The sequence below is a fragment of the Chiloscyllium plagiosum genome, chromosome 19 (genome assembly GCF_004010195.1).
Source record: "Chiloscyllium plagiosum isolate BGI_BamShark_2017 chromosome 19, ASM401019v2, whole genome shotgun sequence".
In the NCBI taxonomy this organism is placed as follows: Eukaryota; Metazoa; Chordata; class Chondrichthyes; order Orectolobiformes; family Hemiscylliidae; genus Chiloscyllium; species Chiloscyllium plagiosum.
This window is the reverse complement of record NC_057728.1, coordinates 44,082,224-44,109,361: the sequence shown is the minus strand read 5'-3', so window position 1 is coordinate 44,109,361 and position 27,138 is coordinate 44,082,224. Positions and strand designations below refer to the sequence as shown.

Here is a 27,138-nt window from a genome sequence, read left to right as displayed (position 1 = left end):
TAAGATTTGCATATATGTAGCAGTTATTGGAGCGGAGGAGCAGCAATTAGCAATGCACGTGTCATGATTTGCACCAACAAAGACAAAACACCATTGGCTGAAGGGAGGGAAGAAATTGGTGATAGTCAACATTGAATTTTCTAAGGCATGTTTTGAGAATCAGTTATCAGTTCCTATCTTGTGGCTAAAACGCAGAAATATTGCCTTAACCAAAGCTGTGTATAAATATTTATGGATAAAACAATGGCACTGCCAAATCCAACATAAGCCACTGTCAGCCAGTCAGTTCTACACTACCATATCAAATGCTGTGAAAACCATGAATCCTTTCTGTTTGCTATCACTTTTGTTCATTTAAATTGAACAAGAATCAAGACTATATCAAAATGGATCATTGCATTTGCCGGGGTGGGGGGGAAGAATGTGGCTAATGATAAAGTACAAGGAGGGGCAATTTCCAGTTTAGTCCACTGTTCCATTTTAATGATGTATCTAAACTGCTATCAGCATAATACCAATCCTTGGTGTGGGTACTATCAACTTTGACACCAAGTGCATAAACGGGGCAGGATGCACTCAAATGTGACTGCTAAAAACAAGAAAAGTGGAAGGAACTTTACATAATTGTTATCAGCATCTACATGGGAGCACAAGAAACACAGGAGAAATAATTTAATACATACTTCCTGTCAGCAAATCACAGGCAGCCCATACCTGGCTACTGATATGCACTGTCAGTGAGTAAGGCTTCCTGTTATTCACAGTTACCCTGTTCATTTTTGGTCACTAATTGTTGCATTATTCTGATGTGGCTTACCTTGTGAATCAATGAGATGAGTTGGTAAAATTTGAGCCTGCGATCTATAAATACATCATAGACAGCGGAAATAGCCAGGACAGTTACTCCTTGCTCCTTCCAGAGCATACTGCAGGCAGCACACATGAAGCTTCCAAATAACCAGGCCCAGCTCCTCAGAGAATGTCCCTTGCACCCACAGTGCCGAATGTAACACATTAAGGACAGGAGGAAAAAGAGCCCAGCTCCAACATCTGCTCGGCCTACAATTCCTGCCACTGCTTCAGTGTGAATAGGGTGTGCAGCAAACAGTAGTCCTGCAATAAAAGTCCAATAGCCATCGCCAAATAACACCCGCGAGAAGTTTGTAAAGAGACCAGTGACTGCACTGTGCAAAAGCACATTGACAAAATGATATCCCCAGGGATCCATACCACCAAAGGCACAGTTAAAACGGAAGGAAAGTGTACAAAGTGGGCGGTAGGACTTGTGGCTCCCACTGTGTGTAAGGAGGGTTCCCCAAAAGTCATTGTAAAAGATATTCGCCCAAGGTGTTTCTGGAAGTAGATCCTGGTTGGCTTTAATGGCTCGGCTGGAAGAAAACATAAAAATAAAATTAATGACTTTATACAAGACAGGTTTTTTGTTAATGCAGATGATAGAAATTTGATAACAACCACCTAATCACATTCCATGCTGCTTTATAGTGATCACCTAATACACCTTTTGGTCTCTAACTCACCGGTATGAGAATGTGATAATTTAGTTAAGGCTCCATAGCATTAAGCTTTCCCTTTCATTTGGATGAAATTGAGAACTCATGCAAATCTACTTAATCCTTATTACTCCAAGATTTTTAACTGCTTTTGAATTACAACATATTTCTCTTCTTAAAGATAAGGAAATGCTCTACATCTGAGCCCTGGTCAATGCTGTTTTTCTTGACAATATACTTAAGACTATTCATATGTAGAAATCATGAACACGTACATGCATCCGAGTTATTGTTTATTTTTTTCATACCTTGTGGGTTAAAATGAATGGGAATCGATTAGTGTACCATTATGATCAAGCATAGATATGTTTGGGGAAGTTTCATGAATAACAGAGGAGCTGATACTAAGATCTGTGTTTGTGTTACCTTCAAACTCAATTATTCCAATCCTTTCATCACTAGCCTTCTATTTTTCTCTCTCCATTATCATGAAATCTCCAAATTTTGTTATCAAGCCTATGCTCACTGATCCATGTTTTCTCCTCATCCACCGAAGCCTCAATCAATGCTACTCAAAGGTAGTTAGATATTTTCTAGTCAACCTATTCAGAGATAATATGATATACCTCTGGAGCAGTTGGGACTTAGACCCAGGCCACTTGGCTCAGAGGTAGAGACACTAACACTGCACCACAGGAGCACTCAATGGATTAGTATTCCATCACCTTAACTGCTGGGCCTCCTCGTCAAATTCAAAAATAAATACATATTTCCCAATCAACCAGATCAGAGATGTTATGACACCCTTCTGGAACAGGTGGACTCCTCGCACAGAGATAGGGATTTTACAGGAGTTCCTTCACAAGTAGTTAAAATTAACAGAGAAAAATAAATTACCTGTAACCATAGCTTCCAATTTAAATCTATTGCTTCATTATTGTGTTAAATCAGTCTATACTTTTTTCATTAATATTACCATTTTAATTTCCCTTATTTTAAGCTATTACTTTTATGCTCTTTGCTCTCATTTTTAAATTATGTTTGTTTCTGAAAATTTCTTGTATTCACATTTTAATGTTTAAAGCAGGTTTAATGTAACATAATATCTCAATGGTCATATTAGAAATGGCACTGAACCAACACTAGGACATGTGCTGAAAACCAAAGTTAATCCTGTCCCCACATATAACTTACCTGCAATGCTCTAAGAGCCCAATGTTCCTCCAAACCTTTGCCCATTTGCCCCTCCTTCACAGCACAACAGGTGGCATACCTACAGTTGCACAGACCTTGAGCTCTAGATTTTCCCCAACAATTCTCTTTGCCTCTTCATTGCTCTTTCCTTATTAAAGACATTACTTTTTGTACCTATTTTATTGTCTCCTTCTTTAGCTCAGTGCCCAATTTTTAAATGAAAGTTGGGATTTTGCTACATTAAATATACAATAAAAAGGCATTGAAAATGTGTTGCTGGAACAGCGCAGCAGGTCAGGCAGCATCCAGGGAACAGGAGAATCGACGTTTCGGGCATTAGCCCTTCTTCAGGTTCCTGAAGAAGGGCTTATGCCCGAAACGTTGATTCTCCTGTTCCCTGGATGCTGCCTGACCTGCTGCGCTGTTCCAGCAACACATTTTCAGCTCTGATCTCCAGCATCTGCAGACCTCACTTTCTCCTCTAAAAAGGCATTAAAATATGAGACCCAGAAAATTTCAAAAACTATTGCAAAAACTAAAAGAAGGAAATTGGAGCAAAGAATGTAAAAGTGATGGCTTAAAACAAGGTAAATTAAACTGAAATCAAAGTATGGCTCATTGAACAAAATAATGAACTGGTGGATTGTAAAGAGATTTAAATTGGAAGCTTAGACCACAGGCAATCCATTTTTCTCTGTTAATTTTAACTACATTTGAAAGGATTCCTGTGGAGCAGTGGTAATGCCCCGACTTCTGAGTCAGGAGACCCAGGTCCAGGTCCAGGTCCATCTGCTCCAGCAGCCTGTAATAACATCTCTGATCAGGTTGATTAGAAAATATCTAACTGCATTTGAACATGACAAAGTGCTGGAGTGGTTAAGGTGATGGACTGCTAGACTATTGAGAGCTTTTGTAATGTAGCGGTAGTGACCCTCACAATGACCTAGGAATCCAAGGTTCAACTTCCACCTATTTCCGGGGGGGGGGGGTGTAAAAGTATCTCCGAATGGGTTTATTAGAAAATATATAGCTACATCTGAGGGACTGAAGGTGTGCAATGGTAATGCCCAGTGCTGAGCTAATAGTTCCCTGGTTCAAGTCCTACCTACCCCTGAAGCATGTAACAATGTCTCTGAACAGGTTGATTAGAAATGTCTATGGGCTTTATAATTGAGTTATAGAGTACAATTGTTACATTTGAGAGTTTCTTGCAGTGCAAAGGTAGTGCCCTACACCAAAGCTAGGAAGTCCTTGCCAAGTCCCATCTGCTCTCAGGTACATTGTACCATCTCTGACCAAGCTGATTGAGCTACATTTCAGTAATTTAAAGGTGCAGTGATAATGTCTCTACCTTTGAGTTGGAGGCTCAGGCTCAAGTCCCACCTGCCCTGGAGGGGTGTAATGAAAATATTTAGCCATGTTTGAGTAGCATTGATAGATTAGCAATACTTTTTAAATGTTGCCAGATTAATATAAATATGATTTGCTACTTTTTTTCAGATTAGATTAGATTATGTACAGTGTGGAAACAGGCCCTTCGGCCCAACAAGTCCACACCGACCCGCCGAAGCACAACCCACCCAGACCCATTCCCCTACATTTACCCCTTTACCTAACACTACGGCCAATTTAGCGTGGCCAATTCGCCTAACCTGCACATTTTTGGACTGTGGGAGGAAACTGGAGCACCCAGAGGAAACCCACGCAGACACAGGGAGAATGTGCAAACTCCACACAGTCAGTTGCCTGACTTAAATCACACAAGAAAGTTTTGTGGACAATGGAAAGGAAATAGTAGGAGAATTCACAATGTGCGTCATATAAATTATTTCCTTTCAATGTGTGAAATAATAGATAACTTGTATTAGTTGACATGCAGTTCACAACAAGGTCCTTCAATCAGCAGTCAGATAAATGGCCAGAGTTTGGGTAGATTTTCATGTTGGCAGCCTTCTAGAGAGCAAGAGGAGTCTCATTTTGGTTGCTGGTGTTGAACTTTGAACACTGCAATTCTGGCCACTCAGTGGACTAAAGGTGTGACTTTAAGGATCAAGTTGTGGGGATGATGGTGAAACATAGAGAGGGCACAGGTAGGTTAGAGGCAAATAGGAGGTTTTGAGTGCTTGCAGTTGTTAATGATTCATTCTTAGGCTACTCAATGCTGGTGCAAACAATACAGTATCATTTACCTATTGGTTCCTCAAAATTCTGTTCGTGCTTTATTTACATCATAGACATGTCTAATCAAGATTTATAATAAGATGTAGTGCTGTAGCAATGTGTGATGACAGCCTGAAAATATTGTGCACAATTATAAGTTGGCAGCTATATATTACAGTGGCATTTTCTTCGACATATTAAAACACTTTGCAACCAGCATTGAAAAATAGGCTAATGTCTTGAAACATCTAATTTTCAATATTTCAATGTATATTTTCCCCAGTTAAGAAACCTAATTTTCATCCTTGCCATTTTAGGAGTGGACTAATTGCAGTGTGAATCATTCCTGAGAGGACGGGACAGCCAACTGCTTCCATCTTTCAAACTAGCTATATTTGTCGTCCAATTAATATTGCAACTAGGTTTTTAGAGTATAATGTGACTGGTGCTCTGATTACTTTCCTTCTCCCAAACTGGAAAGTACTTCACCATTGTACACTATTTTCTAAGGCAGTAATTACCATAGATGAACTAGAGATATATATCCATGGGTAAGGACATTTGAAATTAGTTTGTTTCCCTCACTTAAAAAGCTAGTTTTATTCAGGTCTTACATTTAGCATCAAGAACTGAGGAGGAAATGATAATAATATAAACTTAGATACGAAAAGGCACTTTGAAATAATAATTTTAAAAGCCTCAAAGCAGTTCCAAAAGCTTTCATGGTGTGAAATATAAATATCTCACATCTTTACAAGTAAGGCATATTTATTGCATTTAGAAAGGGGATATAGGGCACAGCAGACTTACGACTTAACAAATGCTCCAATAAATGACTATCAATTAAGTTATTTTTAAGTGTAATCTCTTTTCTAATGTTGAGAAATTCTAGCAGCCATTTCATATTTTTAATTTCATTAATGTTCTTTAGGGAATGAAAACTGCCACTCTTACCTGGTCAGACCTGTATGTGACTCCAGGACCACAAAAATGTGGCTGATTCTTAATTGACCATGGAAGTGTCTAGAAAGCCTTTCATTTGTTTCAACCGCTTAAAGGTCTCAAAAAAGGAATGAAGCCAAACATTTGACCTGGCATCGACTAAAGCACTGGAAACGACAATGGCAAACTCAGCCTTGACAACCCTGCAAAATCCAAGCTACCAAAATCTGAATACCAGTGCCAAAATTTGAAGGGTATATAGGCTAGTCAAGCAACAGCCAGATATAGTCATACTTACACAATTATACCTTACACACAATGTCTCTGACAGCACTATCACCATCTCCAAATCTCTCTGTCCCCCTGGTGGGACAATCCCAGTAGAAGTGGTAGTGCAATGGTATTTGGTTGGGAGGGCGTTATCCTGGGAGTCCTCAAACTTCAAATCCCAGGAAATCTGTGGCATCAGATTAAACAATGGCAAGGAAACTACATGCTGATTACCACGTACTGAAAGTAGCAAGTGCCCAAAATGTTCTCTGGATGGTGGTTTTCACTGCCAATTACCACAAGTGGTTTGGCACTACTGACTGAGCTTGTCATGTTCAAAAGGACATTGCTGCTAGACTGGATCTGCATCACGTGGTCATGAATCAACACACTTGACCTCAGCTTCATCAGTCTGCCTCCTGCAGATGCATTTGTCCATGACGGTATTGATAAGAGTGACCAGTACATATTCCTTGAGAAGATGAAGTGCTTACATCATGTTGAGAATATCTTACATCATGTTGCGTGACACCATCACTGTGCTAAATGGGACAGACTTTGAACAGATCTGGCATCTGAACACTGGGCATCCATGAGGCACTTTAGGCAATCAGCAAAAGAATTATACTTGAATGCGACCTGCAATCTCTTGGCCTAGCACATCTCCCATTACCAACAGGCCAGAGAATTAACACTGCTTCAATGGAGAGTGCAAGAAATCATGCCAGGTGCAGTACAAAGCATAACTAAAAATGAGGTGCCAACTCTGTGGAGCTACAAAATAGGACTACTCACATGCGAAATAGCATACGCAGCAAATAATAGACAGAGCTGCACGAGTTCACAACCAACAGGTCAGATCTAAATTCTGTCGTCTTGCCACATCAAGTCTTCAGTGGTGTTGGACATTAAACAACTTATTAGAAAAGGAAATTCCACAAATAGCCCCATCCTCAATGATGGGGAAGCCCAGCAGATCAGTGCAAAAGATAAGGCTGGAATATTTACAATACCCTTTAGTCAGAAGTGCTGAGTGGATGCTCCCTCTCAGCCACTTCCAGAAATCCTCAGAATCACAGATCCCGGTCTTCAGTCAATTCAACTATCTCCGTGTGATATCAAGAAGCAGCTGAATACATTGAATACTTCAAAGGCTATGGGTCCTGACAACATTCCGGCCATAATGCTGAAGGCTTGTTCTCCAGAACTTACCACTCCCTTAGCCAAGTTGTTCCAGTATAGTTACAACACTGGCATCACCTGCCAATGTGGAAAATCGTCCAGGTAAGGACAAATCAAACCTAATCAATTATCTCCCAGTCAGTCTAGTCTCAATCACCAATAAAGTAAACTGAAGACGTAATCAACAGTGTTATCAAGTAGTACTTGCTTAACAAAAACCTGCTCACTAATGCTCAGTTTCAGTACTACCAGATCCATTCATCTACTGGCATCATTGCAGTTCAATCATGGATGAAAGAGCAAAATTTCAGAGATGATGTGAAAATGACTGTCCTTGATATTAAGGCGGCATTGACCAAGTGTGGCGTGGAGAAGTTCTGACAAAATCAGAATCACTGACAATCAGGATGAAAATTCTCTGCTCTTTAGAGTCATAACTGGCACAAAGGAAGATGCTTGTGATTGTTAGAAGTCAATCATCTCTACTCCAGGGCAACTCTGCAGATGTCCCTCATGCTAATGTTCTCAGCCTAACCATCTTCAATTGCTTCATCAATGATCTTCCTTCCTTTATTAAAACAGAAATGGGGATATTTGCTGATGATTACACAATTTCAGCACTATTCATGATTACTCAGACACTGAAACATTCCACGTTCATATGCAACAAATTTGGTTTCACCTGATAAGTGGCAAGTAACATTTACACTGCCTAAGTGCTAAGTTAAGACCATTTCCAATAAGAGTGAATCTAACCACTGCCACTTCACATTCAATAGTATTATTGAATCCTCCACTATTACATTCTGGGGTTACCATTAATCGGAAACTGAACTGAACTAGTCATATAAATATTGCAACTACAAGAACAGATCAGAAGCAAGGAGTCCTGTGAAGAGTAACTCACCTCCTGACTAATCATAGCCTGTCCACCATCTACACGGCACAAATCAAGATTGTGTCCTTAGTTGTTGGAAACTTGACATCATCCAGGATAAAGTGGTTCACTTGATTGGCATCACATCCATAAACATTCATGCCCATGGCCACCAACACACAGTAGCCACAGTGTAACATATACTGCAGAAATCCGCTAAGGTTCTTTAGATATCTTTTTCCAAACCCATCAAGGATGGCAGAGACCTTAACACACCACGATTTGCACATTCCTCCCAAGCCAATCATCATCCTGAATGTCAAAAGCGTGAAACTCCCTCCTTCATGACATTGTCTGTCTACCAGGAGCACATGGACTGCAACGGTTTAAAAAAATCAGCTTACCACCACCTTCCCAGGGGCATCTAGGGATGGGCAATGAAGGCTGGCTTACCTGTGACACACATCCCATGAATGAATGTTTCAAAGCACAGCAAAGACCCAAAAAATAATAATAAGATACATGAGTCGGTAATCTGTTTTTGTTGATTGAAAGATGACTGCCAGCCAGAACTATGTGAGAAGACTCACTCTTTAACACATAATGACACATGATTGGTTATGTTCACATGTCACTTCTTATTTAGAGGACATCTCATTCTCCCTTCGTACTGCAGGGAAGTGTCAGCTCAGATTATGTGCTCTAGATTCTTAACTGAGACTTAAACATATGATCTTCTGACCCAGTGAAAAAATTGTAGAGTTGGACTAAAGCTGATGTGTAAATAAGCAGTGTGTCACAGAATATGTATGTTGAAACATGAGATGTTGATGTGAAAATTAATTTTCCAATATGTGTAATGATTAGGGTCCACTCCTATCCAGCAACAAGAAAGGAAGATTTCTCCAAAGGCAAAACCAGTAAAACCTGTGAGGAGCATATACTGGTCCAACTCAATGTGTATACTGCAAAATGGATTACTAGTGTGACCAGCACAATTCATTTCCATGTTGTGATTCTTTCCTTTGGATTAATCATGAGTTCTGTGGGGTGATGAGAGCACTCTTGCTCTTCCTGGCTCTATGACATGATTTTGTTACAAAAGAAAATGCAATAATTACTTGGACTTGACAACCAAAGAGTTTCAGTAGGATCCTTGGTGAGATAGGTCCCACGACTGCCCTAACATTTACTGATATTTTGTTTTCCCAGTGGGGATGTGGAACAGGTGTTAGATTACAAATTTGCACATTTAAATAGCCTTGTGCTTGTTTTAAAAATCCACTCATGTTAGCCAATAAAAAATTCAAAAATTTAGATATGAGATAAGCACTGCACCAATGAGACATTGGCCATCCCACTGTTAATTATTAACATTTTCCTTAAGGCTCACAAGGTGAGCGCAGTCCCTATCAAATTCTGTGCCACTTGGCTCCAGGCCCATTTGTGCCTCAAGTTTGTATTTCCACATTTCTTTACAAAATGTATTTTACAAGTATATATGAATTAATTATCACTCTGCCAATAATATGTCAGTCTTCTGGAAATATTTTGGCTCGGTCATGGAGCTTTTGTGTACATAAATGATAATTCAGCTTTCATCAAGCAAATTCTTCCCATTCAATTATTTTCCATTACATCCACAGTAATTTCTGGATCAGTTTATTTTTTTAAAAATTACATGAAGGTGAGAGAAACATATTTCTACTGGAATATTCTTCCCCTCCTGCAATTGGTTGGCAATTTGTCATTTCATGGACTCAGAACACATCCCAAAAATCAGGTCTTATCTGCTTTTGTTGATGGTTATTGTAGAACCTAAACGAACTATGCAATCTCCCAGTGAAATCAAGATTACCTGTGAAAACTTCAATGTCAGGAGAAGTGTAAATATTTCCTTTCCATTGTTGTCGCTAGGCTGGATTACACAAGTAAAGATACAGTGATCATAGCTCAATTTTACGCCCAGGTTTTCTGATGACTGGATAGACATTTTGGCAGCATAGATGTGCTTTGTGCTCCAGAACATGGTGGAATCCATGGTGCAGAAGATACCAAAGGGAATTAGGGAAATTGAAGATTCCAATGAGCCTGGAACCAATGAAGCTTTCCCCAAGCCTCGAACCCTCTGAAAGTGTCCAAATGAGTCAGAGAATTAGGAGAGTTCTGATTCAGTTAAATCCACAGTTAGCTAGGAAAAGATTGAAAATTTTAAAACTAATGCAACTCCAGGGTAACTATTAAATTAAATTCAGGACAGCATTGCTGCCTGACAATAGCAGGGAGTTGGGTTGATACCACCTGGGCAACAGTGTGGAGTTTGCATATTCTCCCTGTGCCTACATCAGTTTCTTCTGTTTCCTCCCACAGTCCAAAGATATGCAAGATAGATGGATTGGTCATGTTAAATTGCCCATAGTGTTCAGGGATGAACAGGCTAGGAAGGTTGGCCATGGGAAATGCAGGGTTACAAGGATTGGGTAAGTGGGTGGGTCTGAGTGGGATGCTCTTTGGAGGATCAGTATGGAATCATTGGGCTGAATGGCCTGCTTCCACACTGTTTGGGGTCTATGATTCTCAACCTCAAACATACCATCTATACCCCAATTACACTTCTCGAGCACCTGATACTGCCTAGATCCTAACCTGACACGGGGAGCCGACACACCCCCATCCTGCCACCAGGCTTGAAACTCCACTCTATCCCCATGAACTGACATGTGCTCTTCTCCTCCCGGGACCCGACACCTGTCTCCCTCTCTCCCCAGTGCTTGACAGCCTCCTTTTCCTCCAGGACATTACAACCCCTATCTCCCCAGGAACTAATAACCCTACACCTCCCTAAGTCCTGACAACACTGACTCCCCCAGGATGCAACAACACCACTACCTCCTGACCCAAAACATTCCTTTCCCTCTGAAACAGAATACCTACTCTCTCCCCACTTGACCCGACATCGCCAGGATCTAACAACCTTTCATCTCCCAGGGATTCATCATCCACCACCCTTCCAGGCACAGCAGCAGCAAAGACTCAAAACCCCTTCCCACTCACAAAAGATCCAACACATCAGCCCCTATTGACCCAATATTCCTTGCCCACCCTTACTTCCCTAAACACTCCGTCACTAGAACATCTTCCTTCTACATTCTAGCTACCTGGCACTCTATTTATGTGACAGCCTCCCCACCTAGCACCCTACCCGTTACCTACCTGGCACCCTACCCTCCTAGGAGAAAGTGAAGACTGCAGATACTGGAAAATCAGAGTTGATGAAACGTGGCAGTGGAAAAAGCACACCAGATCAGGTAGCATCCGGGGAGCAAGCGGGTCGATGTTTCGGGCATAACTCTTCTTCAAAGAAGGGTTATACTCGAAACGTTGACTCTCCTACTCTTCAGATGCTGGCTGACCTGCTGTGCTTTTTCCAGCACCATGCTATATCAACCCTACTCTCCTGACACCTGAACCTCACACATACCCTTCCTTACCCTTTGACAGGAGCTGCTAAAATGGCTGTCTGTGATGCCAGACATTAAATCACAGAATAATAGGCAACGAGTGCTGTGGAAAAATAGGTGTGGTTTGAATTCCCTTAGCTATCCTGACAACAAGTAACCTGTCAGATTTAAAGTCCAGTCCACGCTTTTGAAGGAACTATGATTGAAATCAACTATCAGAAATGCAGAACTCTTTCTTAATGTGAGAAAGGAACAGCGCAGCAATCAGAATGTGATTGCCATTCCTCAGAAAATCCAGCTCTGGGTTTCAAGGAGAAATGTATCAATATAAGTAGATAAAACTGATTTTGTGGTTGAACTTGTCATGGCCTTGCCCGTATTGGCAGATTACCACTCATGGCTAACATAGTAACTGTTGTCTCACTTCATTTAACACATCTTGGCTCCATTCTAGGTCCATTCCATTTAATGGACTACCTTACTTGATTTTGTACATCACCTGATTTGACTTCTTAATGGGAAGAAAAATAAGGCGGTGTGTAAAATGAATGGCCGACCCAGTGTCATTAATTTCTCACCTGACAAAAACATGTAAAATCAACCCCAATAGAATAGAAAATCTGCTAGCTCCAAAACCAGCCATTTTACACCAGATCCAGAGTTGAATTTCATAGTTTGTGATGTAAGACTGCTCTGACTTTTATCACAATCAGCACAAACCTGTCAAACAAATCTGCAAAAGGCTATAAGGCTAAATAAATTGCTTCCAATTGATACAGCTAGATCCAACACATGGTTCCTCAATTCATTACAATTCCAGACAGGATATCCCTAAGTGTAAAGCTCCTGGGTGAACAGGGGTGAATTGACTCACCTTTGCTCACCCAGCCATTTTATTCAACTATCCCATCAGTTGGTTGCAACAAAGTTAATTTAGAGAAAATCCCTTCCCTTCTGGATGTCTTCCTTCCAGATCCAAGGAGCTAAGTTAACTAGGTGTGAATCAAATAACAAGAAGAATGAATTTATTTATTACTACATATGAGAAGCAACACATATATGCAGAGGTTAAAAATAAAACGAGATTCCAAAAACATAAAGGTTTAAAAAAATTATCTATGAAGTAATACAGAGAGTCAATAACTGAATGTTGTGGCCATTCATTGCAGGATACTGATTAGATTGAAGTTGGTAAATGAACAGCCGTGTTTTGAGATTCTTGGTTTTATAGGCTCATTGAAGTTCCTTTGTCCTGAATCTTTTAAAAAATTGTTTTACTGCACTCAGTCTCCTTCTTGTAGTCCTGCTAGCTAGCTGACTTGCAGAATACAAAGTGAAAAAAATCTTTACCTGCAATACAGGGGTGACAATTAGTCATTTTCTATTACTGTGACCTTCACTGTATGCTAACACTTGAGCACAGACAGGTACACATGTAGATGTTCAGTCCGACTAGCCCTCCATTAGAGAAACATCTGACCTTTTAATTTTGACCTTAAAAGGAAAAAATACGAACTCTGTCTGCAGTCAGACATAACTGCAGGGGATGGGTTGTTGTTGAGCAAGAGATCATTATCTCTCATTATTTTTGTGATCACAAGAGTTTTTTCTTTGTCTCTATGACAGCTTTAGATGGTACGTCCCATCAATCCCATGCAAGAGTATTTTTACACCCGCAGTCCTCTTTTAAAAATATATATTTTGGAATTAAGGGCTGAAAATGACCACCGTACTTTGGAGTTCTCATCTATAGTCATGACAAAATGCAAAAGAGGTCAAACTGACATATAGTTTACTGGTTATACCCAGAATCAGTTCCTGGAGATAGTTCATCAAACTCATCTTTATTTACTTAAAAAGGTGTGGCAGCTAATTTAATGAATTAAAAGATCTGGGTTAAAGTGCTAGTCATATTAATAATGATCACTAAACTATTGACTTATTCTAAAAAACCCTTCTGGTTCACAAGAGAAAAGCTGCCATCCTTAACTGATCTGGCCAATACATGACTCCGGATCCATAGCAGTGTGGCTAACTGTTCACTGTCCATTAAAATGTTATAGTAAACCATTCAGTTGTATCAAACTGCACAAAAACAATGAATTACAGAGGTGACTCAATATCACCTCCTTGATGATAATTAGAGATGAGCCACAAATGTCAACATGTCAACAACACTGAAATTCCAGGAAGGAAAAGGAAAATCAACATATAGTTTCAAAGATAGGACAATAAAACACACTAATTCTCTAAACAGATTTTATAAGTGATTATATGTGTGTTTATATTTTTGTGGGTCAGAGTTGATTACAAACTAAAGCATATCATTTTTCAAACAACTTGATGGATACAAAACAGCAAAAACAAAAGTAATGGCTTTACTCATGAGATTTGATTGACACACAGCGTACCTTACCCAGTCATACTTTGTCATGGTCAAACTGTTTTCCAATTATATGAGAGGCTTGGGGATCTTGTTCTGGTACATTTGAAATAGCAGATCGGAGAATTCCATTAAATGTTGAAGAATATATCTTGCGGAGTGGAATTTCTATTCTCAAGCTTCATATCAGGAAAATTGAAAATCCCCACAAGCCCAAAGCTTTTTCTGGCTTTCCTGGCATTAGCGTGTATAAGGACAATTACCCCTTGTTCTTTATTGTGATTCACTGCTGAGCCAAAACTGCAACTTCAGAGCAGGGCAAGGACAGAACTGGTGGTAGCTCTGAAGGAAACTTGCAAAAGTTCAGTTGGAATTGCAGTATGGCATGGATATTGCTGACACCCCAGGGGAGAGAATAACAGTCTTTTTCCTTTCTTCAACAAGGCATCTAATGCAATGAGAACCTTTGAAAACAGTCTCTCCCTGCAGCGGCATAATTCACTTATGCTGTTCAGATTCTCTTCCATAAGCAGTTTCAGCACCTGTTCCAGCGTCATAGCACCTCCCTTTTAAGAGAGGCAGGTCAGCTTTATGTAGTGCAGATTAGATGTAAGTAGTTTTAGTCTCACACAAATGTGAGCCCCTGCTGAGGTGTGCAGGCACTCCACAGCATGTTCAGCACTGGCCGTGCACAGTAATCATGCAATTTAACAGGAGTATGAATTTATGTCCAACACTGGAACCAACAAGCACAGATTAATTGAATATCACAATCTCACATCTGTTCCTGGGAGCTATTGAATTTTGTCTCTCAGCCAAAGTATTGAATGAATTACCACTGATGCTATGGATCCATATCAAGCAAGCATCAATTGTTCATAAGCAAAACTAAAGCAGCTGAGAAGCACAAGGCAGATATAATATGTGAAATATAAGATGAGCAACTCTGGAACATTAATTTTGTGCAAAAAGAGAATAACATATTTCTGTAATTTAATTTGAGGATTTTTCACCATTACTGTTTGTTTACAGAACGTTGGTGCTGCCTGAGTACCAGGGTTGTTTTCAGTTTCTAGACTCAACTATCCAAGTGGTACATGATATATAGGTGCTCCAACAACTCTGTACATCCCATTTTGAATCATTCATTGTGCTTCTGCAGCACAAAATCAGCATTTATGGTAACAATTCCTTTTAAGAGGCTTTTGGATTTTATATTGTCAAATTGTTCCGTCCTAATTCAAACTTTTAAAAAACATCACATACCAAACTTACAATGTTTATCTGCTATGAAGGAAAACATATGTAGTATTATTTAAGAGTTCAACTTGGCAACATGTTACTGTTAATGCATTTTCAAGCCAATGATAACTTTTCAATTGCCATAATCACTTGCGTTTAATGGCATTTCCTTGCTGTTTGGATCAGCCTATTGCTGTAATCTTTAGTTTACATTATTTGAAGGAATTTGTGTTTTAGGAAGCCCATAGAGCTGAGCTCTGCAGAAAGGAGTTGATTTAAATTATATTGGGACTTAGAGTTGAAGATGCCAATTAATAACAGGAAAAATACAAGCTTCTATTGATAGTAGCCCAGATTTACTCATTAACCTAAAAGTGAGGTTAACAGACCTCAGTATTATTTAACGTGCAAATCAACTACCAAATGGTAAAACTGCCAAAAATATCAGCAAGATAATCTGGGGTTTGGAAGGCCAGGGATGGTATTTGTGATATTAGATAAGAAACAAATATTGGCCATTTGTAAGACGGCATCCAATAGACAGTAATTTCAACAGTGAGGCACTCTCTCAATAGTGATGTATCTGTTTAGTCTCTGAAATATGGTTTAAACCCAGAATCCTCTGGTTCAGAGGCAAGATGTTAACACTGAGCCATAGCTGATACCTGAGGTAGCAAGACAAATCAACTGCTTCGACTTTAACAACAGCGGTTAAAAGGACCATGCAATTGACTTTGAAGAAAGCTGCCACTAAACCTGAGCAAACAATAGGATCCTGTTTTCCACTATTACAACATGAATTTCATTCCGATATAGCTATGTGGAATCTCTGGCATCCATCAAGAGGATGAACAGTCATTGATGACTTCTCACTGAAAGAAAATGAAGAAAGAAAGCCACTCATTGTCATTCACATTTTAACCAATTTACAGACTGTGAAATAAAGACTGTGATGTACATATAGGATTAATGTAGAAGCCGAAATACTATTAATTTTAAATATATATTTTCTAAGATGTTGAAAGTCTATGAGATGTTTATTGAGGGAATGGCACTCCATATTTCGTAAATTAGTTTTTCAGATTCAGAGTGGTTGTGCTTTGATAATTATGACTTAAAATTCAGGTTTATTTAATTCAACAAGGTGTTACATTTTTAGTATTTTTCAGAAAAAAAAGTGTAGAAAAATTTGAAGTTCACAACAAATTACTGAATCACATGCTGATTGTACCTGTGATGATTGTAACTATATACCTTGTGGAAAAGAAGTTGGCCTGACAGAAATTTCCAGATTTCCACACACTGTTCATGTGAGTTTGCCAGAGGTTTTGTATGGAGAGATGGCAAATGTGACAGTTTCAATATCATTTCAAAATCAAAATCTGGATCAATGTTTCAGATGCACAACATTCATCAAAAAATACTGTGACCGATTTCTATTCTGAATTCATTTCTTGTCTTTCAGTGCAAAACTTACAGAAAACTCCAGCTGAAGCTTAAAGTCTTTCTGTTAACATCTCAACAAATTTCTTGTCATGCACATTCTGTTGCACTCTGAGTCCTGGCTCACTACAGATACTTTGCAAAGAAGGTCATGTTTGGGATCATGGGAAGCACAGTCTTGCCTTTGGAGTTGGATTTTAAAGAGAGTACAAATAAAAAGCTTTGGGAAACAGTATATGCAATGGAGCTACATGAACTCAACTCATGAAAGGTTTTGACAGCATAAATAAGGAGAAACTGTTTTCAGCAGTTGAAGGGTCAGTAGCTAAATGACACAGATTTAGGTAATTAGCAAAAGAACCTGAGGCAAGATGAGGAGTTCTTTTTACACAGTGAGTTACTATGACCTTGAATGCACTGCCTGAAAGTGTGATGGAAGCAGGTACAATGATACCTTTTAAAGGGAATTGGTTATTTACTTGAAGGGGAAACATTTGCAGGACTTTAGGGAAAAGGCAGAGGAATGGAACTAATTGGATTGTGCTTTCAAAGAGTTGATATATAGGCACAATGGGGTAATGGCCTCTTTCTATGCTGTATCATTCTATGACTCCAAGGAACTAGTGAAACTTCACCCTATTTATCATTAAACTCAGGCAGTACCAGATGCAGTATATTCAATAAAGAAACAAAACTAAGACAGAATTGCATGAAGTGTTTCAAAAATCTTGTCAATTGGTTGTCACTTTGTTTTAATAAACAGATGTTCATCCTGGCATAAATGTTGTATTTAACTGGAAAATTTACATTTGGTTTTGTAGATATTATAGTTAACAATAACACCTAATTCATATCAGCAAACTGATATATTTTATAATATCATAAACTTCAATGTCTGCTTAACCAATTTATTTATAAAGTGAAACATGAATTAGAGCAATGCAAACATCACTTTGTCTGCTGACAAATTAACCACAAACCCAGAGAACCAAAATGTTTATTTATATGGCACCTTTAGTGTAATGAAAGGTATTAAGGTATTAAAATGTATTTTAAGGTATTAAACAGGAATATTATATGACCATTAGACATAGGAACAGATGTAGGCCACTCAGTCTATCAAGCCTACTCTGCCATTCAATGAGACCCTGGCTGGTCTGATTATTCTTAAATTCACTTTCCTGTCTTTATCTCAAGCCCCAGAGTCTGGCCAGCATTTTTTGCCCATCCGTAATTGCCCTTGAGAAGATGGTGGTAACTTTAATCTTCATGTTGATTGGGAAAATTATCTTGGCAGAGGTAGCTAAAAAGAAAAGTTCATTGAATGTATTTAAGACAGTTACCTAGAACAATATATCCTGGATCCTACCAGCGATCAGATTTCTTTGGATCTGGCAACGTTTACTGTGGCAAATTTAAGAAATGATCTCAAAGTCCAAGATTCCCTATGAAACTGCCGTAACTTGGTAGAATTAAGCATTCAGGAGACAGTGAGGACTGCAGATGCTGGAGACCAGAGTTGAAAAATGTGGTGCTGGAAAAACACAGCAGGCCAGGCAGCATCCTTGGAGCAGGAGAATCAACGTTTTGGGCATTCCTGAAGAAGGGCTTATGCCCGAAACATCGATTCTCCTGCTCCTTGGATGCTGCCTGGCCTACTGTGTTTTTCCAGCACCACATTTCAGAATTAAGCATTCAGTTTGAGAGTGAGAAATAACATAACTGTGTTAAAAATAAGTAAGGAATAAGGTCAGTGTTGGCTAAATTGGTCTAAGAGACGTGTTTAGCAGAAAGTCTTTAAGGAACAATGGCAGACATTTAGCAAAATAGCTCATGACTCATAGCAAAGATAAATTCTAGTGATGAAGAAGGTTTCTAGAAAAGGGATAAACCAATTATAGTTAGCCAGAGAAGTTAAGGACAGTAACAAATTGAAAGAAAAAGTATATTCAAGCATGAGATTGACGTATTTTTAATCAGCAACAGAATAAAGGGTTATGGGGAAATGGTAGGGAAGTGGAGTTGAGGATTGTCAGATCAGCCAAGATCTCACTGAATGTCAAAGCAGACTTGATGGGCTGAATAGCCTACATATGCTCCTACTTCTTATATCTAACTAAAGATTAGGGCATCGCATCCATGCTTTCATCATGTTATATTCCTCACAGATGGAATGTTATTGGATCACACTATGATTTGCAGACACCTTAAATTTTATAGGCTCATTGCCACAGCTGGCAGCATAGCGCAAAGATAACAATCTCTCCTTCAATGTCAGCAAAACTAAAGAGCTGATCATCAACTTCAGGAAGCAAGAAGGAAGACACACCAACGTCCATATCAACAGGGCTGAAATGGAGACGGTAGAGAGCATCAAGTTCTTAGGAGTGACAATCTGTCCTGGTCCACCCATGTTGGTGCGATGGTCAGGAGGCTAAGGAAATTCAGCAGGTCCATAAGGACTCTCATTAACTTTCATAGGTGCACCATTGAAAGCATTCTATCTCGGTGCATCATGTTTGAAATGGCAACTGCTCCACTTAGGATCACAAAAATCCACATAAAGTTGTGAACACAGCCAACTTTCCAACTATTGATTAAATCTGCACTTCTCATTATCATGGAAAGGCAGCCAAAATCATCAAAGCCCCCTCCAACCCAGTTATAATCTCTTGCACCCTTTCTACCAGGCAGAAGATACAAAGGTTTAAACACAAGTACCAAAAGTTTCAAGAATAGCTTCTTCTCCATTCAAGAATGGACCTCTCAAATTTCAAATCTCCTGTTGATCTTGATTTTTGTACACCTTCTTTACAGCTGTAACTTTGTATTCTTCACTCTGTTCAATCACCCTACGATCTTTGTGTCATTGTACATTATGATCTGCCTGTAATGCATGCAAAACAAAACTTTTCTCTGTAATTAGGTACATGTGACAATAGTAAATCAAATCAAATAACAAATCACCTTTATCCATCACACCACAATGTTACAAGTGGAGAATGATTGGGTGGGTTGAGGCCTCTGGACAATTAAGGCCTAATTAAGGACCTCATCCCCAAGTGGGGTCCCTCAGTCTATAATTCAGTCCATGAGAATAGCAAGGGCATAGAAGTATTTAAAGATAAAAAATAGAAGTATTAAATTTAAGGCATAAGCTAACCGGAAGCCAAATCTGATCACTAAAGACAGGGGTGTTGTACAAACAGAATAAGTTTTAAGCTAGGATATGGAGAGCAAATAATTGGATACATGGAGTTTAAAGAGGATGGGAAGCTGACCAAAAACGCAATGGAGTAATTGAGTTGATGAGACAGAAACCATATTAATGGTTAAATAAATCGATTTTAAGAAGGGATTAAGCAACGAAATGAAAGAGTGTGTTAGGAGAGAAATTACAGTATGCTACTTCGTAGCTTGCATGTTAGTGGTAATCAAGATAGAGAGTGCACCTTCGTAACCAGTGATAATTACTTCCGAATGATTTAGCTGAAGAAAGTTGTGGTTTCATCCATGATTGCTTGTGATACCACAAGAATCAGTTGAGAAATGAAGGGGCAAACCAATGATCTACTTAACCAAGACTTTTGGAGATGATTTTTCCAAAGAGTATCATGTAGATGTTGAAAGGAAATGGGAAAGGGGATTACTTTTACAATGCAGGGAGGTGGAAAGAGAAGTGTTTATTTGAGATGTGTCAGTATGAAACTAAAATTGGGTCAATTCCATTGAACTAGACAATGAATTAAAGGCATTTAAGGAGCAAATCATGTGTTGCAATGTCAGAGACTGAAGATGAATCAAGAAGAATAAGGATATTCAGGGAATTTATTTTATCACTTTGCTAAGGGCATTTTCAAAGCTGTGGAAGGAATGGCAAGCTCACTGAAGGAACTCAAACAGGGATTGGCAGAAATATTTAGTCAGTAACAATGTATAAAAAGTCTTGAAAGGAAATGTAAATCAGAAATGAGATGCTAAAGTGAGGGAAGAAGCATTGGGGCAATTTTCTTCAGGAGTGGATTGATGACAATGGTTTTGGACAACGTGATAAGTGAGGAACCATTTACAAGTCCACAGGCGTGGGTATCAAAAAGCAAACTATCCACATTCCCAAATGAGGAATGACATCTTGAACCTTAGCTTCCAAGCTGTTGTTGTCACCTATGTTCTGTTGGAACTGCTAAAGTCTATGAGGTGTGGGTGCATCTCCTGAACTATTATGCGGAGAGTACCAGAGTTTTGATCCAGTGATAGTGAAGAAACAGCAACATACTTTCTAGATGGATTGGGTATTATTGACAACATTTCCATGTATCTGACACACGGTTTTTCTGACAATGGTGATTACAGGTATGGGAAATGCTCTCAAAGGAGCCTTGGCAAGTTGCTGCAGCACATCATATTCATGGCATACACTGCAACCACAATGTGCCTGTAGTTAAAGGAGTTTAAGATGGTACATAGCGCGCAAACACAGGGGCTGCTTTTACTGGATGGTGTTAAGCTTCTGGAGCATATTGTAGCTATACTCATCTAGACAAAGGGGAAGTATTCCATCATACTTTTGATTTACGCCTGGTAGATAGTGGGCAAACTTTGGGGAGTCAGGTGGTGAAATGGACACCACAGAATTTCCAAATTAAGATATATTAATTCATACTGCCAGGAACTTTGCCTTTCATTCACATGTTGGGCAATCACATTTTTTGATGTAGACTGCTGGAGGACCAGATTCCCCACAGGTACCACCAGCTTAAGAAATTACACCTAATGGGCATAGTAAAGAAGCCTTTGCTTTGAAGTTACTTTTCTTGATCAAAGAATAATTTATGCTGATAATTGGTGGCAACATTAAAATGCAATACATGCTGAAGTAATAGCTTGCTGTGTTGTGGAGGGCACAATAATCATTTAAAATAAAGGGCTTCCAATAGGAACATCAATGTTTAGCAGGCAATCCTGTATTTTATTTCTTGGCTTGGTTTCTCATGTTTGACTTTACCACATGAATGAAATAATAGAAAGTTGCAGATGATTCCACAGCAATGGAAATTGGTTAGACTTTTAGATGGTATTTGCACTGATGTAAAGTAGGAGTTCTTCCTAACCCCATCTTTATTAGTCATAAAACAGGAACACTATAAAAAGTACTGATTCCCCTTCATCTGATATGGTGGTTAAAGCAGATTATAATGACAGCCTACTGTATCTGGAAGTTTTCTATGTGAATAGAGTTGTTTGTCCTGAAAACACACAGCTCTAGTTCAGTCTTACTGCATACTCATAAAAGTTTAGCATAAACCAAATTAGAGCACATTATAGCTGTCATGTTTTTAAACAGTTAAATTCAAACTAATGCATATCTTATTATAATGAGTACAAGTCAACATTTATTGTTACAAAATGGCCAGTACATGTTTTAAAATAATTGGTAATTTTCCACCAGATTACAAATAGGAATACACAGGTATCACAAGGGAATGTGCTATCCCCTTACAGTGCTCATGTATGATGTCATCTTCGCTCTTGATGGCCGATGGAAAATATACATAGATGTACTACGTTTCTTTCTGTATGGATGTGCTTGCCAGTTCACTCAATCTATTTCACGGCTGACTGGCCTTACAGACTACTGGCGATATGATCAACCTCAAATGAGGACAGTTTACGTCTGATTTCATTTTAATCCTTAAATTTTGTTTTAAAGTGCTCACACCCTTCTCTAAAATGCTTGTGGCATCTTTCTTCTCAAAAGGAGACATGTGTAGCTCAACCCAGTTCCCGCCAACCATGAATTTGTACAAAACAAAACATGAAGCAACTTACTCATTACACAGGAGACTGAGCTGTCCCCACACACACTATTAATGGGTGATGTCATCCCTTAGCGTGGGAGAATGATGGAAAACATAAATAAATGCAACTCTTTAGTTGTTTAATGTTTGTGCACAGTAGGGGGTTTAGAACCAACGCCTTTGTTTCAGCAAATTCCGACTAAATCACTGTATATTTGCTCATTAAGAAGCCCAAAGTATTAAAGGTTGGCTGTGATCTAAGCCAAGGTGAAGATTTTGGGTACACACAGATGAACACTCAAGCCACTCAAGTGCAACTCTTGGCATAGAATTCCTGGTTGTTACAACTAAAACACCTTCTCCTTAGCCAACAACTGGAGTGGACTTTATAAGCATATGGTGCACAATCAGTTGGAACTGGGAAAAAAGGATTGCTTCCAAAGCAAGGTAACCTTAACCTTAACCTATGCCTTCAACTCTTTTCATGTTATGTTTACCTGCCTCCTACCCATAACATATCTGTCCCTGGTAGCAAAAAGCCAACATAAATGAGGTGGGAAGTGTTTGAAAATGAGGTAGGTACCTGTGACATTTTAAGCATTTCTAGGATCTAAATTCAGAGGTACTCATTGACTGGACGGCAATTCAGAGGAGAAGAAATTTACACCAGCTTTCCACCCTAAAAGGAAGCTGCCATCATTCACAATCACTACACAGATAAACACATCTGTTGAATAGAGTACCCTAGATCAGCATCACAACAGATAAAATAAACTCATTTTCAACCAGCTGGCGTGGTTCTTAAATAACAGTCAGGAAGCACATGTTTATTTGTAAAGAACATAGAAGTCTGTGTTGAGAACCAAGTCCTGCTTGACAAACTGGAAGGAAGGCATTAGAAGCCAAAGGTAGTAATTATTCCCACATATACACTGCATACATTGCACAAAATGTGCAATATGTCTGGTAAGAAATAATCAAAGGGAGAGGAAGGAAAATGACCCAAGTCTTCCTGGAAAAGGAGGCTGTACAGGCTGTCCCTGTTAAACCCATCAACAGATAGGAACAGTCAAGCGAGGCTAAGCATGAGCTGAATCTTACAATATTTTGGTTAAGTATCATTTTCTATCTAGAATCATGGAGCATTTCTCTCGGCAAGACTTAGCAAGTTTTAGAATATAAGGAGTCGGCAATTCAGCCCCTCGAGATAAAAGGAAGCTGCCTTCATTCACAATCACTACACAGATAAACACATCTGTTGAATACAGTACCCTAGATCAGCATCAGAACAGATAAAATCAACTCATTGCACCACCATTTAATACAATAATGGCTGATGTCATCTCGGCTTCAATTCCAGTTTCCTGCCCATTCTCCATAAGCCTTCACCTCACAACTAATTAAAAATTTGTCCATCTCCTCCTTGAGTTTACTCAATGTCCCAGCATTTTGCATCAGCATTTACTGAGGAAAAGGACATGGAAGATATAGAATGTAGATATAGAATTACAGAGGAGGAAGCGCTGGATGTCTTGAAATGCATAAAAGTGGATAAATCCCTAGGAACAGATCAGGTGTATCCGAGAACTCTGTGGGAAGCTAGGGAAGTGATTGCTGGGCCTCTTACTGAGATATTTGTATCATCGATAGTCACAGGTGAGGTGCTGGAAAACTGGAGGTTGGCTAACGTCATGCCACTGTTTAAGAAAGGTGATAAGGACAAGCCAGGGAACTATAGACCAGTGAGCCTAAAGTCAGTGGTAGGCAAGTTGTTGGAGGGAATCCTGAGGGACAGGATGTACATATATTTGGAAAGGCAAGGACTGATTAGGGATAGTCAATATGGATTTGTGCGTGGGAAATCATGTCTCACAAATTTGATTGAGTTTTCTGAAGAAGTAACAAAGAGGATTGATGAGGGCAGAGCGGTAGATTAAACCTATATGGACTTCCGTAAGGCATTCGACAAGGTTCCCCATGGGAGACTGGTTTGCAAGGTCCGAACTCATGGAATACAGGGAGAACTAGCCATCTGGATACAGAACTCGCACAAAGAAGACAGAAGGTGGTGGTAGAGGGTTGTTTATCAGACTGGAGGCCTGTGACCAGTGGAGTTCCATGGTGCTGGGTGCATTACGTTTCATCATTTATATAAACGATTTGGATGTGAGCGGTATAGTTAGTAAGTTTGCAGGTGACACCAAAATTGGAGGTGTAGTGGACAGCGAAGAAGGTTACCTCAGATTACATCGGGATCTTGATCAGATGGGCCAATGGGCTAAGAAGTGGCAGATGGAGTTTAATTTAGGTAAATGTGAGGTGCTGCATTTTGGGAAAGCAAATCTTAGCAGGACTTATACACTTAATGATAAGGTACTAGGGAGCGTTGCTGAACATAGAGTCCTTGGAGTGCAAGTTCATAGCTCCTTGAAAGTAGAGTCGCATGTAGATAGGATAGCGAAGAAGGCGTTTGGTATGTTTTTCTTTATTGGTCAGAGTATTGAGTACAGGAGTTGGGAGGTCATGTTGCGGCTGTACAGAACATTGGTTAGGCCACTGTTGGAATATTGCATGCAATTCTGTTCTCCTTCCTATCGGAAAGATGTTATGAAACTTGAAAGGGTTCAGAAAAGACTTTTCAGAAAATGACTAGGAAGAGTTTGGAGGGATATGGGCCGGGTGCTGGCAGGTGAGACTAGATGGGTTGGGATATCTGGTCGGCATAAATAAGTTGGACTGAAGGGTCTGTTTCCATGTTGTACATCTCTATGACTCTCTGACTCTACCTCACAGACTCTGAAGTAGAGAATTCCACAGATCCACGACCCTTTGTGAGAAGTAACTTCTCATCTCTATTTTAACTTCTTCTCATCTTTAACCTTTATTATTTCTGTAAAGGACTTTTTATTTCTTATCTCTACCCAGACTAATTCTATGTCTTGCACTCCAGTACTGATATCATTTCTTACATCAGCACTAATTGCATCCTTTACTAACTAAGTTACACCACCTCCTTTGCCTTCCTGCGCAATCATTCCAAGCTCGACTCATTATCTACTTACTCCACCACTATGGCATTTCTCTCCTCCATTTTGGCATGCCAAAAGTATCAACCACTGCCAGAGAGCCCAACATATAAAATGCTGTTGCACACCCGGTTACGCACTGACATTGCGGAACTGCCCTGCTCGATTATCTCTCCATATCTTAGCTAGATTAGTATCTATAAAGATACAAAAAAATTTGTATCTTGGCATCTTCTGGTCACTGCCATATTTCCACATCTGGTGGAGAAAGAAATGCTCATCGGAATGCTGTCGACCAGGCACCTACTCAACCCCAAGCAGGACAGGACCCCATGGTGCCAACAATTAGAGATTCCAAAAAAATACACAAGCAGAATGCAGGAGCTGCAGGCAAATTTGTTGAGAGAGCACTTGGTGACATAACACAAAGACATCCATGAGGTGGCTGTGCCGTTCACCTTACATGATTCTCCCATAATTTCTTGCCATAGCCCCACATTGACCTGGGAAGACTCCATATTATTACACTCCAACTCTTAGACTTAAATAATCCAGCAACCATGATAACTCCAATTTCTTGATTTCTGTTGGAAGCTATATTTGAAATCTTTTATACAGCTGACATCAGCTGTAGCAAAGAAATCAAGGTTGAAAATATACAAAGCTTGCCAAGTCATTTTCAACTGAAGAGGCAAATGAATTATTAGGTCAAGGAATGAGGGATAAAGGTTAAATAGATTATGGCTAACAGGGTAGGTGGTATCATTAACATAACTGAGTTTAACTCAATTCATGTATCATCAATGAATGAAATCTTTAGACACTGAAGCAAATGTAACATTATTGAAATAACTCATGGTTGAGCCATCGAACGTAACCATATTGTGGTTTTCTTACTTTTTCAGCATTGTTGTATAAGCTTCCTTTTTTTTAATAAAAGACTATCAATGTGGTTTGACCAGCCACCACTTTTCAGAACCCACTAATGTGGAGAAATGAAAACACTGGATATCTAATTAGCATCAGATAAGTCCAAAACAACAGAGGTCAGCTTGCTGAAGTTGAGGTCAAGGGCCTGCACAAAATAATGTTGTTAATTCAAGTCACCCCTAGAAAAGCTGCAAAAAAGCTTTGAACTGATCCTGTATGTTCCACTTCATGTTTGCCTCAGCAAGCTACCCTAGAGAGTAAGTTTTAAATTGAAATATGTGCTGAATCACTAATATGTGGACACAAAGGAAATTTTGAATGTAATGTTTCTACAAAACACAAGTTTTGTACTTATAATTAGTTTCAGGATTCACATAACGTCTCAGTTATTTAAACAATGGATTGCAAGAGGTAAACTTTCTGTGCAGATTTACATCAGACCCTGAACAGGAGTGATCCCAGTCAAATCTCTCTTGTATTACAAGCAGAGGCATTCTTTTTATATTTTCCATTGTATTTGAATTGTACATATGAGTACCAACTAACATTGATTAGTTTATGCTGTCAAGATATTTCTTCTTGATAACTTTTTTTAAAACAGAAACTTATTTGGTGTGTATGTGTATATGTGTGGAGGAGGAGTGGAGTCACTGAGGGACTGCAATGGGTCCATTGTCAGTGAGGCTCCCAGAACAGTGCTGAGGATGCCAATTTCGAGC

The 27,138-nt window shown here is 39.3% G+C and overlaps 1 protein-coding gene across 3 annotated transcripts in view; it reads right to left on the bottom strand.

Moving 5' to 3' along the window:
• tmtc2a (transmembrane O-mannosyltransferase targeting cadherins 2a) overlaps nt 1-27,138 on the bottom strand; it is a 181,997-nt gene that overhangs the window by 116,928 nt on the left and 37,931 nt on the right. For all 3 annotated transcript variants that reach the window (XM_043709687.1, XM_043709689.1, XM_043709688.1), the window contains exon 2: nt 818-1,388. In XM_043709687.1, the coding sequence (XP_043565622.1) occupies nt 818-1,388 (571 nt within the window). The remainder of the gene's footprint in view (nt 1-817; nt 1,389-27,138) is intronic.